The following is a 20733-nucleotide window of genomic DNA, read 5'->3' as shown; positions in this document are numbered from 1 at the left end:
CCGTAAGTGCTTCGCGCTGCCATACGACGGTTCATCACTCGATGTCTGAAAGTATGGTCCTGATTTAATCAATCAAAAACTAAAAATCCTAAAAACATGTTTCCGTAACGGATTAGCTTTGAAATAGATCAAATTTACTGTGATGTGCGTTCTGTTTAGTTTTCCAAAACACCTCCTACCTGGAAAAAAAAAAAAAAAAAAAATGCGGATATATAACACTTTTCTTTTTATAATTATAGATTTGTAGGCCACCAAAAGATCATCTTTTTATACCAGGTTTTATAATGTCCAATTGATCGGGGTTTTTTTCCAGGATAAATATCGATGTTATAATAATGATAATTATTATTATAAAAGGTTGCTTTGCTTTCTGTTTACATTCAATTCAAAAAACGTTGTCGTCAACCGAACTCCACCCTACAGCTACTAATTTTATCACTGATTACTTTTGCGGCCTCGGGCTTATAGAAAGGACCCTTCGCGCTAAAAGCGGTCGGTTAAAGGAGACGCGTGCGGGGAAATACATCTTTGTTCAGTTTTTTACTCGTTTGTATGCGTTTGTTAATTTTTGAGGACATTTATAGTATTTTTAATCCTTCTTAATCTTATCTAAATTGGGCTACCTGTGGTTAAACTTGGAACGCCTTGAGCTGTTTCGAGAGAGGTTGTAGTCATTGATAAATTTAATTACACCTTTAAAATGAATCCTACATTTCCTTAACATTACTTAACTTTCGTTTCTTTTGGAGCAACATTTTTGAAAATAAAATAAGGGAATAAGTTGAATTGAAAATAAATGAGCCCACAGTTAAATGGTTAGCGGTATTATTCCTTTATCTATATTACTAGTCACGAAAACAGGTTGCATAGCATGATGGGTAGTTGATCACACGAGGAAAAGAAGATCCCTAAACAATTCAAAAATGGTATGTTTTTCCTTATTATTTGAACCTTTTTGTGTCTTTTAACCCGATAGATAACTGAATGAGTTGTTAACCGAGCTGTTTTTTTAAGGCTTCAGGGAATTTTCCTTCGTCGACAGCTCCAATGACGGGCTTTCCTCAACAACAACAACAACAACAGCAAACTATGCAGACTTTTGCAGTAAGTTTTTACGTTCGTTGAACGAATTCTCTTTACAAAAACATCATTGTTCCTCCTCATCCATCTCCTTTCTCAAGATATCATACTAGATTAAATTTAGTTTGGGATTTTATATCGTTATTGCAACAGACTGGATGTCTGTTATAGCATAATTGAATTAGAATAAATATTACCTGTCAATTGTTTAGTATTTGTCAAGTTGCGTGTAAGTGTTTGTGGCTCACAGTACTAGTATAGGTATTACAGTTCAGATAAGCCAGTGAATATTAACCACATGTTATTGATTAATTACACTTATTTTCAATGAAGTCTAGAATCTTACACTTTAGTGCCATAACTTCTCATAGAATTTAATCAAAACATTTCTTCTCCTTTACTCCGACAAAGGACTAGCACCCGTAACAACAGTAAGTTTTTTGATCTTTTCACGGTGTATAATTTACCTTTTTATCATTATTGTTACATTAGAAACACCGATGCAGCTCACACTAGTTCTTAGCTAGTTATCTCTTCTCAAAATATTTCTATGTCATTCTGGAGTGTGTTTAACAATTTAATAGATCCAAAGCTCAAATGGTCTTTGAGTCAATTCTTCATTTGCACAAGATGTCATAGCCATTATCTTGGATGAATTTAACGAAAGAATTGTCAATAAATTCGTTATATCATCCGACATGGCCGCCATGTCTTTTGTTATATTTCACTCCCCTGGAAATGATTAAAATCAGCAATAGTCAGCTGAATGGGCTAATGACTCATAGACCATGAGGATAAGAGGTCTATTTTTTCTGCCTAAACCTACTAGTTGATCAAATACATGGATAATAATTTTTTTACCATAGTTAATGGAGCGGAATGGTTGGGAAACCTATTGTTCTATGTTTTTGTTCGACTTTATCCATTGTTATACGACGTTGACGGTGCATAGAGAAAGAAACGTTGCTAAGTTTGTTCATAGTATTTGGGAATATAGAAGTTTTTAACCCTAAAAAATGTTCTAAAATACTTTATTATTTGTTAATTAATCCTACATGATTAATACTAATTGTTTATTGAAAAGGAAATTGCCTTTTTTCGTGCTTTCTTATTTATCATCTAGTAACTTAACTGTATCTGCACAAAAATATTTATCCGCATAGTTTGTGGTTATTGAATGAAAGTTTTCAATTTCAGAATGTTCATACATGAAAATAATAAGGAAATGAGTATTTTCAGCCATACTTGCTTTGGTTCATTGTGCACGGTCAGTATCACATGATGGCACGGTTCAACATCAAACGTAAAACAATAGCTTTGTTCTATGGAGTTTCCAAACCATTCCAAGATAGTCGACATCACTTAACTCACTTAACACATTAACTATGTTTTTACAAAATGTCAGTTAGTGGCCATTGTTAGCAGTTTTTTGCTACTTGTGGTCTATCACTAATAAACCATTAGTAGATCAGCCAATCAGGGTGCAAGTCGTTGTGGTAAGATATTTGTGACTTGTCATTCCAGCTATACTTGGGTCTTGAAATTCTGTATTTGCTATATCGCTTATCGCTTATTTTGCCACTTTGTCAATAAGCCTTTTCATAGTTTAAGAATCGACTCCACTGCGCATGCAATTTTATCCCGAATTTCTCACCTTCTTTTGTCTAAACCTTCTTTTGTTCTTAATTAAATAAAAGGAGGTGAGAAATTCAGGATAAAATTGCATGCGCAGTGGAATCGATTCTTAAACTATGAAAAGGCTTATTAAGAGTATTTTCTCAAGTATTAATATGGAAAACAAAAAATGTTGAATTGGAATCAATTTGAAAAAGGAAAACATTTTATATACTCATTTTTAAATAAAGTTAGTCATCTGAAAAGCTGCAGTTTGTATCAAGAAGCTTTACTTGTTTTCAAGATATTCCCATCATCATTTTTGGCCTCAGATTTGTAGGTTTTTGGTACCTAACTTTATTAAAATAAGCATAATCAAAGTAAAAGGGTTTGTTACTTCATTCGCAGCCAATGCCAGTTCCTGGAATGCCAATGCAAGGTGGTTACCCAGGTATGCCAGGGTACCCGCAAGTTGGTACACACCCCATGGTATATCCTGGCATGATACCATCATATCCTGGTCAAATGATGCCACAACAGATGCAACATTTACAAGCCATGCCTGGAACATACCAAGTAACAACCACAGCAGCACCAACAATGATGAGTAAGTTAGATTTAACAGATCAAAAACAGTTTTCTGTGTTTGATGCTCTGATCAAAACACGCAGGATGTTGAAAGAACACTGAGAGGAGCTTAGGAAACCATGACGTGTAGCAGAGTGGTTTCCAGCTTCTCGAGTGTTCTCCCAACATCCCAAGGTTTTTGATCAGAGTATCAAACACAGAAAACTGTTTTTGTTTTGTTTTATAAAATAACGAACGCGTGAAAAGATAAAAAAAAGCAAAGTATAAGTAAATTCTCCCTACGTTCTGTTTTATTCAAACTGACCAATGAGCGGGTGCGATAGACTAAAATCTGACAGTTGCAATACTTGCGCACGCTAAGATGACGATAGTGGGTTTTGATACTCTCAACCAATCATAACATGCGTAGTATCCCAATTATTTTATAAAATAATATAGACAGTGTTTGATTGGATAGAGAGTTAATTCTCATGCAACGGTTTTGTCTGGCATGTGCCTTGCTATTTCATCGGCATGTTCTTGCCCTGAGTGTTCCACAGTCATATGAAAACTGCTTAATACACTCAGTTGAAAAATCATTGTCAGGTTCAAAACATAGAATATAGGAGCTGAGACCTAAAGGCATTCTTTGAAATTATATAATTATCCATTCCATTGCGTCATTGCGACCACTGCGTCACTAGATACATCTAATTAACATTATTCCCTTGTACCATTCTAGCCTCAACTTTTACTGTTTTTGAAACCTGACAATAATTTTGCAATTTAATGTATAATCATCCATGGGCAGTAATGAGTACAAAAATTCAAGAGATTGACTGTTGTGACCCATGGGTTCCAAGCATTACAGTTGCATGCCATCAAAATGGAGCCAAAATGTCTGCATACTAAAGACTACACATGAAATGTTTGGAATTTATCACTGAAGATGTGTGGGGCAATGATATAAAAGTATGCAGTAATAAGAAGACTATGTACTTATTGACTGAGTGGGAGGGCCGTACGAGAAAATATTTGGCTCGAGATGATGCCGTATGGACCTTGCGCCGTACAAATGACCTAGAGCCAAATATTTTCCCATTCAGGCCAGAACTATTTCAGTCAATAAGCATTTTATCATATGACCCTAAATAAAAAAGATATTTTAAAACTTGCAAATTATGTCAATATGGTCACAGGTTTTGAGCTTGGCCTGTACGGATTCATACGGTCTTGCTCGTTCAAAGCCGTACAGCCCTGCTCACCCCATTTTCCTGAAGGTTTTTTTAAGATTGTGCACCCGGGCAGATATGGGTCATATGATAAATGGGCTTATTCCACAGTTTGAAGATTTTGGTTTTATCAAAAGACTAATATCGTAATATCAATACCTCATGATAATAATCATAGTCAGTGCTAAAGGTCCTTATTGTTCTGTAGTTCCACAGTCTGTTATCCCAGCAGCAGTAAATGCAAACACCAGAAACACTCAAGCAGTTCAAAGCCCACAGCCAACACCAAATGCAAGTCAAGCTAAAGCCCCTGCAGCAGACGAGAGTACTGAGAAAAGGGAAGCTAATATGGAAGAAGAAAAGAAAGAAAAAGTAAAAAAACCCAAGGCTACAAAAGTAAGAATTTGTTTGTGATACTGATTTCTGAAACCATTTTTTTTTTCATTCAGTATATCGATTTATTTTATTTTATCAATTTTTATTTAAATACATTTAAATTTTGTACTCAGTTTTTTGTTATGGTCTGAAAGTAAGTGAACTTTGTTTTTGTTATGAATATTACTAGAAAAAGACACCATGGACAGAGCACACTGCACCTGATGGACGGACATATTTTTATAATAATGATACCAAAGTGTCTACTTGGCAAAAACCTTCAGAACTGAAAACACATTCAGAGGTAAATAGAAATACTATTGACCTTATTCTTGAGGAAAGAGCACATTCATGGTGATTGAGGGTTACTGTGATTTAGGTAGTACACACACCCCTAAGGCCTCAGGTTCAATCCCTGGACTAGCATCATATATGTAACATATATATTTTGTAAAATATGTTAGGTCTCTTGCTTGATTGAAGGGTTTTTCTCTCACAAGATCCTCCATTGTCTCTCACTCTTCAAAACCAATTTGAAAAGACTCAATATAAATACCAATTGTATTCTAACATCAGATGTTAGCCATGCCCAGAGTTAGATTATCCTAGAGGTCGTTTCAGAGGGTCAATGAAATTTAAAGTTTGAAGTCATAAGAAATGTATTATTATATGGCCGGCAAGGCAAAGATTTGACAGGGCAAGTCCCAGTTCTGGCCTGACATTGTCCAATATCTGGCGGTTTTTTAAACCCTAATTTTAGTGCACATGTCATTATACTGAGAATAGGTTTCTTTAAGTTACATACAATTTACCTTTAGTAAAGTACACTAAGAAATAATACTGAAGGGAATGGCACATGCTCCTAGACACCAAATCAATCATGACTACCATGACTACCAATTTGAATAACTATTGCTCTGGACTGACATAAGTAAATGACTAGCCTCTCATACCTGTGAAAATGCTTTTATGTTTCCATGTGAACACAAAGCTACAAGTAGTCAGTCCAGAGCTAAGTTATTCAAATTGGTCACCATACTTTGTTTCCGTGTTTATCTGATAAACTGAATGTAATCAAGCTTTAATCTTTAACAATAATCTTGGGTAATTTGTCATTATGATTAATATTTTTCAGTTATTGATTGATTCTTGTCCTTGGAAAGAGCACAAGTCAGACACAGGTCGTGTGTATTTTCATAACATTGAAACTAAAGAATCTACTTGGACAGTTCCCAAGGAATTACAAGACCTCAAAGGTATTGAGTTTATTCAAGAAATAAAACTGCAGAATTTTTCTTGCTCTGTTCATTATGTAAGGGTAGACTTGTAAAAATCAAATAAATCACTTTTATTTAAGTGTCTAGTCGTTCTATCGCTTTCGCACTAATTGGGGACACTTTTCGCTCACACACACTAACACTACATTCGATATTCTAAGCACACAACGCTCAACTCACATGTTGATTTTTACGAAGGGAGGAAACCGGAGCAACAGATCAAACAAACTCAATTCATGTATGACTTAAACTCAATTCACATGTGGTGACTGCAGGGCTCGAACCATGGACCCGACCCGTTGGACTTACAGTGGTAAAAGACGACGTGTTGTCCGAGAGCACCACCCATGCTACTCATTGTCATTATATGAACAGAGTTTGTTAAGTCTCTCCCTTGATTTTAGGTTTTTCTGTGGGTTTGCTGGCTTTCCTCAAACTTGATTGCATATATTATTGATAATGTTTAACTTAATGTATATTTTTATTTTATATTTTCTTAGAAATGGTAAAGAAAGAGTTGGAGGCTGAAGAGTAAGTATTGCTATTCATTTGGCATTAGTATGTATAATATATATAAAAACAACAAATCTTTATCAGTATATTATAACATCTTTATTAAGACAGTATGAGTAGATAATTGCAGGAAAAGAGCATAGGCCACCTAGAAATAGCAGAGCTAATTAAGCTAAGTAGCTAAATATAGATTAGATTATACAACGATTCTTTTCATGCCATGTGAGGGATGTGATTGTCAAACTGCTTTTGTGCTGGCCGATGGCAACACGGGCAACTGTCGACCAACAGTCGGGCGATAGTCGACCGACACATGTCGGCTGGTCATGAAATACAGGATTACCTAAAATGCCTATGGTTTCAAGAAAATCCATATGTTTTTCAGCCCTGTCTGTCATATTAATATTCTTGATTAGGTAACCTGTGTTTATATGTCAAAGGCAAGCCAGTTATTCAAAAGTATTAATTTGTAGAGTTGTGTGATATGATTGTTGTGTTTGTCGTTCAATGTTTAGTCAAGAGGATTCATCTGATGAGGAAGAGGAAAAACCTGCAGGAGCTACAGAAAATGTACCAGATACAGTGAAGCAAGAAAGTGCAGTATCCAGGTATCTAAATACATATAAATGCTGATTATTTTACCATATGAAAATACATAATACATTATTACACCTAATTGCAAGAACGCTGTCATTTAAAAATAGAAAGTATAATATAAGAAATAGGAATGAGTTAGAAATCATTTTTGTAAATCAATAAATCATTTTAAGTAATATATACAGTATGAGTGTCCGTGTTGTATCAGATATACAACCACAAGGCATAGCCAAGTGATTGTATATATGATACAACACGGACACGAATGACTTATCAAACGTCTAGGTTAGTTCCTTTGTGTTTCACCAAAATTTTCAAAATTAAAGTGAATTTGGCCAAGAAAATCCAACTTAATGTTTATGCAAATGAACACAGTTTTGTATCAGATTTACAACACTCTTCACGGTCTTGATTTCTGTTGTGTTTTCCTCATGAATTATTCATGAGTTTGATAATAAGGTATTACAAATGTTAGCCTATACCTAGTCTCTTTGAGTCTGGGAATCAAATCATGGATGGATGCAATATTTTTCAAACACTTGGCAGGGAAAGAGTATTTATCCATTATCCAACTTCTAAACTGATTAAGAGTTGATCAGCAGACATGCCCAGACACCCTTCAAGGAGACACAGAAGTTAAGATTAAAAAATAGTTAGCCAATCAGGATAGAGCAAAATATATTATTAACAAAATCATATTGATTTCGACCGATTTTAATTTTCCATTCCCATGGTTGTCGATAACATCTACTTTAAGTCTTTTGCAGATTTCTACAATAGGCTTCGTTGCTTGCTCATGATTGGTTCAAGTTTGACTCATTTTGATTCCTTAGTTTTCACTCTATGTCTCGATTGGTTAACTATCTTCACATGGTCCAGGTCTTACATGAAGCAGAAGCAATGTAAACCTGCTGTTTCAAACACACATTTATACTTTTTTTTAACTTTTTACAATTTACTAATGTTAGTACTGATGGCGGCAGTGAAACCCCTACACAGACAGTGGTAGAGAAAAAAGAGTATATTTATGAAACTAAAGAAGAAGCCAAGCAGGCCTTCAAGGAGTTACTACGAGAAAAGGTGACAGTTCAAAATTTCTGATAACCCAACTTTTTCACTTTTGCCAAATTCTTTAAGCATCCATATCCCATCTGCCATAACAATTTCAAACCTTGTTTTTGGATCAATGTTACAGTGTACTTGTGAAAATGACAAGGCAAAGATTTGACCTGAAAAGTTGCAACTTTGGCCATACATTGTCTGACGACAGGTCGTAATTCTTAGCCCAACATTAAGCCAATCACAATGCAGGATTTATTAAAGTTTAGTCAACTAAAATCGCTATATTCTGTCGGCTTGTAGGAGGTATCTCCCAGTGCATCATGGGACACAGCCATGCGAATGATTGTCAATGATCCAAGATATGGTGCGCTGAAGAAAATGAATGAAAAGAAACAAGCTTTTAATGAATACAAGACTCAAAGAGCTAATGAAGAAAAGGTATTTCCATAGAGCAAGATGGGTTTTCACAGTAAATCTAGACACTTATTTTCCCAATCCATCAATCAATGCTCCATTTTAAGGGTATTTAATCTATGGACGTTTGTGATGTCCACCACCCTCTGTATAACTATATCCCTGCCGAAGCAAAACTTTAGGGGGGGGGGGAATGCCTGAGGGAAACAAGAGGGCAGTTTTTATTTATCAGGGTCTCAATGGAAAACCCTACGGGGATTTGAGCCTCCTGGATTGATATTGGTATTCTTATTGCCTTGACAACACTTTTAGTTTTAATAGACCAGCTTGGAGACGGTTTCAAATTACTGCTTTTTTCCTTGATTACAAACTCATTTACTCAGGGTTGGCTTCAAACCAGTGTCTAAATATTCAAAACAAAACAACAACAACAAACAAAACACTAATTTATTTGCATCAGTGAGTGTGAAAGGAAATATTGAATTTAGTATTTGTTTTTTGTGGAGGGGGGAAGCCCGGAGAACCCAGAGAAAAACCCTTGAAGCACAGAAGAGAACCAACAAACAACTCTACTTACATACAACACTGAGCTCGTTGGAACTTGAACCCAGGCCGCATTGGTGAGACGCGAGCGCTCTCACTGCTACGCCATCCATGCTTCCCTTATTCACAAATACTATATGTTAAAGTAAAGAATGCACGACTTTACAATACAACCACTTTGAAATTTTTGTGAATATTTTGCACCAAATCGAGGCTAGCCCGAAGCAACAGAAAACTTGAAACTGGAGTTTTATTTTTTGCAAATTAAGCCCCCTGCACATTTCAAAATTAAAGATCAAGGCATTGCTTTTTTAAACTTCAGGAAGAACACAGAAGAAAGGCAAAGAAAGCTAGAGAAGAACTGCGAACATTTCTTGAAAACTACAAAAAGATGAATTCTTCTGTGAGATGGCGTTATGCATGTGACATGTTTGAAGGAACGCCAGAATGGGAAGCAGTGAATGAAAGGGACAGAAAGGATGTCTTTGACGATGTGATATTCTTTTTGGCCAAGCGAGAGAAAAAAGAAGAGAAAGAGCTTAGAGCCAACAACAGAGAAAAGATGCTGCGAGTCTATAATAGCATGACAAGTATTAGTCATAGAACCTTATGGGCAGAGGTTAGTATCACAAATTGATTATAAAATGATAAGAAGTTATAATCTCTAAGTTATTTTATGTTGGAATATGGGGAGTTATTGCCGAGTCTTCTTTGCCAGAGGCTAAGGTTAAAATATACGACACAAAAGACCTCCTCGGCTCGGGGTAATGTTGTCCCATTTCAGACCACATGTCATTCCCTAGAGTATCATTTCTTTGTTTAATGGTTACGCTCCGATGCACATGAGAAGACACATGAATATGGATTACAACTCCAACAAAGAATCTAATTCTCAAGGGAATGACATGTGGTCTGAAATCGGACAACATTACACCCAAGCCGAGAAGGTCAATCAACACTCACTGCCACTACATTAATTTTAATATTTGAAGCACACAACTCCCAACTCACATCTTGATTTTTACTGAGGGAGGAAAACTGGGGAACCCGGAGAAAAATCCTTGTGGTGAGGGAGAGAATGGCACATTGTGAAACATTATGCTATATTATGAAGGGGGATCAAAATACTTAATTTATTTTTGTTGAAGAGTAAGTTAGACTGCTCAGTCTGCTGATCCTACATGTACGATATGGTGGACAGACAGACAGAGAACTCAAACAAAGTTTAGAACAGAATTAACAGTAACTCTTCTCATGTCACATAAGATAGAAGGTCAGCGAATCAAACCCACAAACACAATAGTCATGATAAAAGGGTAAATTTTATACTGTGAAAAAATGACATTTCGAATGCTAGTCCTTCGTCAGAGTAAAAGAGAGAGAGGTGGTAGAAAGGAGTGTTTACAGTATATACTAAGAACAAGACAAAAGAAACCAATGAGAACAAGGAGTAATATGTCATGGTTTATTTGAAACACATACCACACTGACTTCCTACACTATTATTTTTTATTTTATGTGTTTTTCTTTGAATGAGTAAATCCTCATTCTCTTATTCCCTTCCAACAGTTATCTCCCCGAATTATCTTAGTCTAATATTGGCCTTTCGAGTTGGAAGATCTGTGTTTCAATCCTTGGTTAGGCTGACAGTCAGGGCTTTTGAAATTACTGTGTAGCAAAAAAACTTCAAAATTTACCAACCCTGAAAAATCCTCTGGGAAGATGATATTTATAAGTCAGGGCTGGGATAACTCACAGATTGAACCCTGAAACAACTCTGGACTGATCTAAGTCTGGTCACAGCTAACTCACAGATCAACCTCTGGCCGATCAGATAGGCTATGTCTAACTCACATGACTAACTCACTTAAGAACCCAGAAGTAAGATGTGAGCAAAATGCTGCTAACCTCAAAATTTGATTCCCAATGAGTTGCTGCCTTGAGTTCTCACATAGTTTATTTATTTATTTTCTCAAAAGGCTCTTCAGTTATTAAAAGAACACCCATCATATGGTTATGATGACGAGGTTAAAGGTAAGTACTGCACTATTCAAACTTAAAGTAGCAGATAAAATAGATCTGGAGACTGTCAGATAGTCAACAAGGTACACGAATCCCAGGGATTTAAGGGGGTGTGCCATTCTAACAACTGAGTACCAATCAACGGTTGAGCAATAATCAAACATAAAGGACAATTGGCCATCCACAACAATTATTGTCCTTGTTCAACCAGTAAATCTCTTTACAGCCTGTACCTGGGGTTTTCCCATTTCATACCATGTGTCATTCCCTAGAGTATATTATTCTTTGTTTGAGTTGTTCCCTTCAGTTTCGACCATATTGATTTTTATAGTACACTCAACAAAATTACTTGACTGTGATTGGTCGAGAGGAGTACAATTATAGCGTTAATTGTACTCCGTAGGAGTACTGAATTAAGTCGCTATGGCAACAAGGCCAAAACAATGTCGAAAAAATTATTTTCTATCATTTTGTACTTAAAAAACATAAATAAAATTTCAAAGCCGTAAGAACTAATCTTTTTTATGCGTTTCAGTTGCGCGATGGACTGAAAATCGGCCGCCAAATAGACAAAGATGAACGGCGTCGCTTCGCATTTTTTACTAAAATTTTGTTGAGTGAACTATAAACAAAAAATCGCACGATCTTCTCATACAATTTGGAATTAATAGACACTCGTAATGTTTTGAAAGTTCTTTAATTGCACGAGCCTTTAGGCTCGTGCAATTACAAGAACTTTCAAAACATTACTCGTGTCTATTAATTTCCAAATTGTACTCGAGATCGTGCGATTTCCTATACAAATTTTAAATTTTATTTATTTTGACTATAAATTTCTGATATCATTTTAATTTTTGAAATCATTTTGTTGTTGCTATTTTTGAAAGATGTTGATAGAGAAGACATGCTGATTGCTTATGAAGAGCATATCCGACTGCTTGAACAAGAACATGAGGCAGAGAAACAAAGAGAAAAGAACCGAACTCGACGACAGCAAAGAAAAAATAGGGACGGCTTTCTGGTATGTAACGACACTAGATAATTTCATTTTCATTTCAAATATGTGTGTGTTTTTTTTGCAGAGATTATTATTGAACAACTCATTCATGGTATAGTCTTCATTTTCAAGAAATAGTTTTAAGAAAGTATATTTTTCTACTTTCATTTCACTTTTTTCTATTTTGCACCTTAATCTGGTTGTAATATATTTGAGAAAAGCATCATGCCCTTGGCAGGTCTTGAACCACTTCAAGTCGGTATTCTACGTGACATGTTACTGCTTCATTACATGGATCCACCACGCTGGAAACTCAGCCAGACAATAAGGTGTAGGGCAACCATGGGTATCCCGGGCAATATTACGTACTATATCTCTATGTGCAGGTTATGTGCGGTTTATGATTAATATTATTGCTGTTATTATTATTATAATTTAAAAACAATATTGCAATATTCGCCCCAATGTCATTGTTTATCATTTATTGTTGGATACTTTACAATGCTAGGTTTTACTTGATGAGCTCCAAAAGAAGGGTAAGCTACACTCCATGTCACTGTGGTGTGATCTCTATCCTACGATAAGTGCTGATGTCAGGTTCACTAACATGTTAGCACAATCAGGTAATTACTATTATTGGTGTCTGATAGTTTCGCCTACGCATAGTTTTGCCTACTGAAGTTTGCCTACACATCAAATACATTATAAAACATATCTGTGAAAGATGAAACAGTAAATATACTGTCAAAATGGAAAAAAATAGTTATTGTTTAGAGAGAGAAAGTTTTATATGAATATTTTAAGAACAGAACTACACTTTTGAGTTTAACATACATGTTTCAGCAGTGACCTCTGCCATCATCAGTGGATGATCAGATAAATATTTCACACTACCATATGTAGGTTCTTTCTCGCAGCAAGTGCAAAGACGTTTATGACGCATTTCTAAACGCTACAGTGAAAAAGTCAATATAACCTTAGCTTGCACTTTGCTTAAAATAGGTAGTAGGATCTTGAAGGGCATATACATGTATATCTTGATTTCTGGTGTCAGGCAGTAGAAATAGTCAGAATCATACATCAGTACTTTAAGAACTATTTTGACATGTTTTGACTTGAAATATTCTAATTTATATTAATTGCCCCCCATGTCAACTTCAAAAAGTCACATGATTGATAGTAAGCAATTAAAGTTTTGTTCTATTACAGGATCTACACCTTTGGATCTTTTCAAGTTTCACGTAGAAGATTTGAAAGCAAGATTCAGTGATGAAAAAAAGATAATCAAAGAAATAATGAAGGTAGGATACTACCCTTGCTGCTGTAATAGACCATTTTACCCATACGGCGGCCATCGTGAATTCTGTTTTAATCAAGACATTATGGGATGCCGAGGGGACAGCTATTGGAACATTTATAGACTGCACAGCTGTCAGGGTGTCTTTTTGTATAAATTCTTTACCCTTTTCAATGAGAAGCACATCTTAAAAGCAATTAAACTTGCTGGTAGAGGAAACAATTAACAACAACCACCAAGGCTAAATTATTTGAAGAAAGTAACCCTGCCGCTTTATGCTTTATAAATGTGTTTGCTCCCATGGCGTCCCTTTATTCAAGATGGCTGCCATATCAGTTAAAATGTCTATTGAATTGTTAAATTTTCTCAGCAAGGATGCATTGCATTAAAGGTAAAGTACCTATATTTAACATCGGTAGTTCCTTCAGTCCAAATTCAACTGCTATCAATGGAAGCCAACGGTGCGCACTTTACCCCCTCTCTCCATCAGTGCTCTGTTTTAAGAGTATTTAAAGCTGAAGCTACACGGATTAGAGAGAAGTCAAAACAGACGTGGAGATCCCAAGGATCGAACCGTGGACCTCTAAAGGTCACGCACTAACCAAAGCTAAACCTGCACCTAGTACTGCTTGCATGCAGGTTCATTCCAAATTCTTGTATTTTAGTGAAGCATGGATGGTGTAGTGGTGAGAACACTTGCTTGCCTCTCGACAATGTTACTTGGGTTTGATGCCTATTCATTCATGTTACTTCTCATGTACAACCCGCAAGCAAAAAAATGTTTCGCTAGGAAATGATATGGGGTTTGAAATGGGAAAACGTCCAAACTGAAAAGGTCTATCGTAGTGTGGTGGAAGAAGAGTGGCTCTGTGAAACCACTGTTAAATACTACCATTTTTAAAAATCTTTTTGACAGGATAACAATGTGACGGTGGATACAGACAGCAGCTACAGTGATTTTAGTTGCAAAATCTTGGCAGATAAAAGAAGCAATACCCTGGATACAGGCAACATTAAAATGACTTTTAACCATGTAAGCCAACCAATATCTATTTGTAGAGCTGTTTCCATGTTTATTTCCCTTAGTTACGCCATGCAGGCACGACAAGTATAACATTCTACATCGGCAGAGTCTAATTTTCTCTCTTCCCCAAAACAAAAGGAAAATAGGCTCTGCTATCAGGGAACATGTTTATGTAACCTTATCTGGAATTTTGGCTTCTATCAGTCATTATAAATGATTGTATTTGTATATAAATACCTAGTTTATGGAAAAGAAAAAGAAAAAGTGCAGTGTCTATGGTTGTCTGGGTGGCAACTAGCACACTAAAACCTCGTCTTGTATATTGATCATTTTAAACCTTTTTATTTTGTAGCTGATAGAGAAAGCTGAAGCTCGTGAAAGGGAAAGGCAAAAGAAAGAAGAAAAAGAGGTAGGTTGCCATGGGTACTGTACCACAGCACAAGGTGTACCACCATAGTCATAATTCTAATGTGGCACTACAAAAATGATTTTACAAGAAGCTTGTATAAAATATGGTATTTAAAGCCAGTTGCTGATTTTCACACTTAAAACTTGTATCATAGCAAAAAAAGAAAGAAAGTGCTTTCAAACAGATGCTGAAGGCTTCATCTCCAGCTATTGAATCAACTACTACATGGGACGAGGTAGAGTTGTGTAGTTTTTTGTTTTTGTTTTTGAGTTCCATCATTTGTGCTGTCTTGTCCAGTTCATCTTATTTTTGTTGTGTGTTTATTTAATGTTTTTATTGTATTTCGTGTTTGTGTGTTTATCCCCATGTTATTTGCATGTTTCCTCATTTATTTTGGTTATTTTTGTTGTTCATTTGTCTATTTGCGTTCATGTTTATTTATTTATTTCTTTATTGTATTTTTCATTTGTGTGCTTACTTGTATGCTTGTTCATCAGGGCCCAGTTGTATAAAGCCTGGATAGCACTATCCGATGGATAAATCTTATCCAGTGGATAAATTTATTGGATAACAGCATCGACTTATCCACTGGATAAGGATTTATCCGCCGGATAGCGCTATCCAGGCTTCGTACAACTGGGCACAGTTCTTCTATGTGTTCTTGTGGCAAGAGTTTAGCCTTCCTTTCTCATTCCCTTACATCTTTTCAGAGTCTCAAACATATTTAATAATATTCCAGGTGAGAGAGAGGTTTTCCAGTGAGCCTGCTTTCATGGCTTTCACTGTAGAAGCTGAACGTATGAAACTCTTCCATGAACATAAAACATCGATAGAGGTAAGACATGCCTGTTAAATATACCGCCTTCTACACTGGGAATGAATTATCACAGCTTTAAAGGATATGATAGACTGGCATGTAATAAGTAGACTATCACATTAATCTTGAATATTTTGCAGGCCTGTTCACATCATCATTCATCAAAATCACACAAGAAAAATAAGAAGAATAAGAAACATCGTAAAAGATCTCGGTCATTATCAGCAAGTGGGGTGAGTAAGCAACTTCAAACAGTATTCCAATTTATTTATTCACACGACTAATTTTATAGGTTATCAGGTCCCTAGGTCGCCAAGTTACTAGGTGACCAGATTTCCAGGGCAACAGGTTACTGGGTCATCAGTTTCCAGGGCAACAGGTTACTGGGTCACCAGATTTCCAGGGCAACAGGTTGCTGGGTCACCAGATTTCCAGGGCAACAGGTTGCTGGGTCACCAGTTTCCAGGGCAACAGGTTGCTAGGTCATCAGATAATTTTTAAAGTCATTTTTGTTTTGTGCTATTTAGGAGTCATCTCATTCAGAGGATGAGTACGGTAAAGACAAAGAGAAGGAAAAAGAGAAGGAAAAAGAGAGATCATCTCACAAAAAGAAGCGACACAAGAAGTCAAGGTCAAGGTCAAGAAGTGCATCTAGTCTCTCAGCATCAGGTAGTGGCATTGTTATTGGTTGAAATGTTTCGTATTGATGGGGGAGTTAGCTGCACTGTAACATTGAATCAGTGTTTAAACCACGTTCTAATACAAAAACCTTTGTCCTTGAAAATGGAATTTTTGTGCTTGAAAAGTGCTTAAAAATCCTTGAATTTTGAAACGAAAATGTAGCACGAACCCTGCTAGTGTTGATAATAAAAGAATTTTGGAATAACGGAGTCTTGAGCAACGACTAAACTGTTTTTTATTCTTCCTGCAGATATGGAAAAAGAGAGCAGCTCCAAAAGAAAAAAGCACAAAAAGGTATGTTACAACTTAAGCAATAAACTGCCCAGTTTTCTGTCTTACTGAATGCATGGTGATATTTGTTTATTTGTGCAGAAATCCAAGAAAAAAAGACATCATTCGGTAAGAACTGATGCCACAGCGGTGAGTGTGTTATCGTACATCAAGGTTTTATGCATGTGACAATATCATCGATGTTTATGCTAATTGTCTATCTAGGGGTTTAAACCTTTCCCTTTTTGTGAGGATTAAAATCTTTCTCGAGATTCTAGTTTCCTCTTAAAACCTTCAAACTTTGACGATACTTGATTCATAAGAGAGAGAGAACCACGTATCTTTTGCACATTTTTCCTACACTCGTTCTTAATGTTGGGGGGGGGGGGGGGGGGTAATTGTCCTGAAAAAATAGGTTTTGGTGGATGTCAATCAAACTGTTGCCATGAAATTATTGTTAAAGACCACCAGCTGAGCGAAAAGCATGAGTTTCTGGAGCTTGAGAAAACAAAAACAAAAACAAAAAAAAAAACAAAAACAAAAAAAAACAAAAACAAAAAAAAGCAAACGTGGAGGTAGAAAGTGAAATTTGAGTGAGAAGATAGCAAAAAAATATTTTTCAGTCCCCCATTAGGATACCGAATTTTTTCGGGACCCCCTGCTTATTTCCACCATTTTCAAAGCTCTCCCATATAACTCACACATTTTCTCAAGACCTTCTTTTTCAGGTTTAATAAAATTCTACTAATCCCCCCCTCCCCACCCTCCCCACCCTTTTTTCGATAAAAAATGAGTAGTCCCTAAAAACTTACAATATTCTCTTTCAGCCTTCTTCGGAATCTGAAACGGAAAGACGACCAAAAGAAAAAGAAGAGAAAGAGAAAGAGAAAGATAGAGATAAAGGTCGTGACAAAGAGCGTGACAAAGAGCTTGACAAAGAGCGTGACAAATCCCGTGACAAATCACGTGATCGCGAAAAAAGCAGGGACAAAGAAAGCAGAAGAGAGAAGGACAAAGACAAATGGTCTAAAGACTACGATAAAGATGATGAACGAGAGGAAGAAAAGAGAAGACAGGTGAGAAGAAAAGAGAGCCTCGAAGAAAAAGATCCCGACAAATCACCCGAGACACGAGCGAGGAATAAGAAGGTGGATATTCTATAAAACATTTGGTGACCTTTTCATATCGCTTAGCATCACAATAAAATAATAGAAAGTGAGGTCGGAATCTGTTGTCTCTATGTTATTGTCCCGTAAGACAGATAGCCCATGTCATAAAAGTATTCCACCATAAAGCCGTATGGGTTCCCTGTGGTGCGTAGAACATCTTGGATGCCGAGAGGGCAACTATTGATAAACCTATAGACTGCACAGCTGTCAGGGTGTATTTTTATATAACTTTACGGTTTTCAGTGAGAAGCACATCTAAATAGCACTTGAATTGGCTTGTAGTTAGAACAAAATTTGAAATATCGGGACTTCAATTTATTTGAAAACCTAACCCCGCCACTGTATGCTTTATAGATTTCTACGTGTTTGCCCCTAGACTTCCCATAATTCAAGATGGTCGCTGTAAACGAACGCCAGTGCGTAGTTGTGCAGCCAAACAGAATGTAGGATTTTTTTGACCAGTTGCTTTTGTTTCTCATATAACAACAACCACAAAAACAACTGTTTATTTGTACCTTCCATTACAGTTACAAATGACATAGAGAAAATAAAGGGTTGAGATACTAGCTGTCTGAAATAACCATGAAGGACAGCCGATATACCAAGAAGTATATCAAGAAGTAGTATCATTTATAGCCTGGTTGAGCCTTGGACCAGTTCTCTTTGTTGGCTCTCTTCCTTTTGGTTTTCCTCCGCCTCTGCGAAACCCCCAGAGATTGTTTAGGATTCAGTGTGTGAGTTGTGGCCGTGCCCTGACCTAGATTAAAGGATCGATATGTGAGTTAGCCGTGCCCTGACTTAGATCAGCCCAGAGGTCGTTTCAAGTTTCGTTATATGGGCTAGCTGTGCGGCTTACTCGGCCCTGACTAAGATCAGCCCAGAGGTTGTTTCAGGGTTCGACCTTTGAGTTATCTGTGCCCTGACTAAGATCAGCCCAAAACACCAAAGTTTCACACATTTTCATAATTACGCAATTAACACAGCCCAACTGGTCTAGGAATTTGGCATCCATCGTTTTTAAAAAAATACTAAATCGGAACGGAAGATCGATGGAAGAAAGTTGGAAAACTCGGATGTCTGAAATTATGACTAGTTGTCTGGCTCTCTTAATGCATGAAAATGGGTATGTTAAAGAGATAAATCTAATAGTAGTGATATGATGACGACTCTCTGTTGATTCTAGAATATCTGTTCTTTCAGGGTGAACGGAGATCGTCTTCAAGCGAGAGTGAAAGTGAACTGGAAAAACGCAGACGTGTTTTACTCGAACAACTTGGAGCAGCTGGCAGTATGATACCTTAATAGCTCGTCATAGTCTAGACCTCATTGGCTGGGCCATTATGTCACGTGTTAACACTTTTTTAACTAGTATCGTTTGAGGCGCATGTGACGTCATAGCCTTCCGCCATGTTGGATTGCTCAAACAAAGACTTGGACTTCACTTCTTTTGTCGTCGATCAACGTAGACAAAAATGATGGATTGAGGTCTAGCTGGGTACAAACAACACCATAGGGCATGATGAAGACTGAAATATGTTTGTACCGAAGCTAGACCACAATGCACCATGATCGCTATATCAGAAAAGGTTTGCAATAGTCCCCTTCACAGTTCCCTGCGCCATCTTGAAAGGTAGCCTTGCCTTTGCATCGACGCGAGACGAACGGTGAGCATGCAATGAGAGACCTTTGACAATTAGTCACATGTCTCTATCATTGCAAGCTCACCGTTTGTCTTGCTTCGATGCAAAGGCACGGCTACCTTTCAAGATGGCGCAGGGAACTGTGAAGGGGAATATTACAATGCCTTTTACTTTCATTCTGAATGGACCAAATTCACTTCCCTTCCCTTCTTGTATCGATTGTGACGTAAAATCTTACTTCGAACTTTCAAGTGGTCGACACAGCTGAAATAGGAAAAACTACGGCCAATAACTAAATAGCTTCATTACAAAACACTAGCAAAACTACATTGCAAAACCCTCTCAGATAGTGTAGTATAAATACAGTATACATTGATATCATTCAGACTTATTTCAGGCAATAAATAGCAATGCTTTACCATTCTCAGTGCTTGAGCTAAATCTTTCTTTGAGTCTTAAAATGCGAAATTATATTATTAACGGAGCTCACGTCTAAATAAACCTCCAATTTAACTCGGCTATAAATGTTGTGACACCTTTTGTATTTTATCCTACTCGGATAATAATCTAATTCAAGTCTTACCGTCACGCGGAATGGGATCCATTATTACAGCCATTCTCAATCACACTCGCCCTCAAGCGATTTTTTCTATCGCGAAGGTCTTGGTGAACGTCAATCACAAGGCGTTTCCATAACATTGTCGTTAAACATAAAGCTATAAGGGCACGTGCCTATAGATTCTCATGGAAACGCCTTGATTGACGTCCACCAAAAGCTTCTATGTCGCGACAGAAACAATCGCTAGAGGGCGCTTGTGATTGAGAATGGCTGTAAATATCCTAGGGAAAAACAAGGCACCAAAGTAGCCTTATATCTAGTTCCATCAGTTCGTCAGGCACCAAAAATATTCTCTATATAATGACCTATATTTACATACCTGACTTTTTATTATACCATCGACCACCTCGACCACTGACACACAAGAACATATACTTAACTTATATCTTAGTGTGTTGTACCAAGTGGGACACTCGGTCACCTCGACTACTGTCCCGGGCCGAGCCGGGTCATCCTGGGACACAAGAACATCTCTATATACTTAGTTTATATCTTAGTCTGTTGTACCAAGTGG

At 36.8% G+C, this 20733-nt stretch overlaps 1 protein-coding gene across 3 annotated transcripts; it reads left to right on the top strand.

Moving 5' to 3' along the window:
* The first annotated feature begins 498 nt into the window (after positions 1–498).
* Positions 499–20027, top strand: LOC116307888 (pre-mRNA-processing factor 40 homolog B). 3 transcript variants are annotated; one of them, XM_089031105.1, is made up of 25 exons: positions 499–926; positions 1015–1104; positions 3103–3301; positions 4702–4889; positions 5059–5172; positions 6004–6124; positions 6646–6676; positions 7174–7266; positions 8224–8335; positions 8618–8755; positions 9597–9893; positions 11254–11308; positions 12184–12317; positions 12802–12916; positions 13503–13594; positions 14507–14623; positions 14967–15023; positions 15178–15258; positions 15763–15858; positions 15981–16073; positions 16368–16509; positions 16772–16815; positions 16894–16941; positions 17619–17867; positions 19161–20027. In XM_089031105.1, exons 1-25 carry the CDS (start codon positions 924–926, stop codon positions 19260–19262), a joined length of 2811 nt encoding a protein of 936 aa, XP_088887231.1. In that variant the 5' UTR covers positions 499–923; the 3' UTR covers positions 19263–20027. The 3 variants fall into 3 exon arrangements, with proteins under 3 accessions (XP_088887231.1, XP_088887230.1, XP_088887229.1); XM_089031104.1 differs by having other exon boundaries at positions 504–926; positions 16894–16920; positions 17619–17939; XM_089031103.1 differs by having other exon boundaries at positions 505–926; positions 17619–17939.
* The last annotated feature ends 706 nt before the right edge of the window (positions 20028–20733 follow it).

This window comes from Actinia tenebrosa, unplaced genomic scaffold (genome assembly GCF_029948245.1).
Source record: "Actinia tenebrosa isolate PJP-AT-01 unplaced genomic scaffold, QUT_ActTen_1.0 PGA_scaffold16__25_contigs__length_10494907, whole genome shotgun sequence".
Lineage (NCBI taxonomy): Eukaryota > Metazoa > Cnidaria > Anthozoa > Actiniaria > Actiniidae > Actinia > Actinia tenebrosa.
This window is presented reverse-complemented; position numbering and strand designations above follow the sequence as displayed.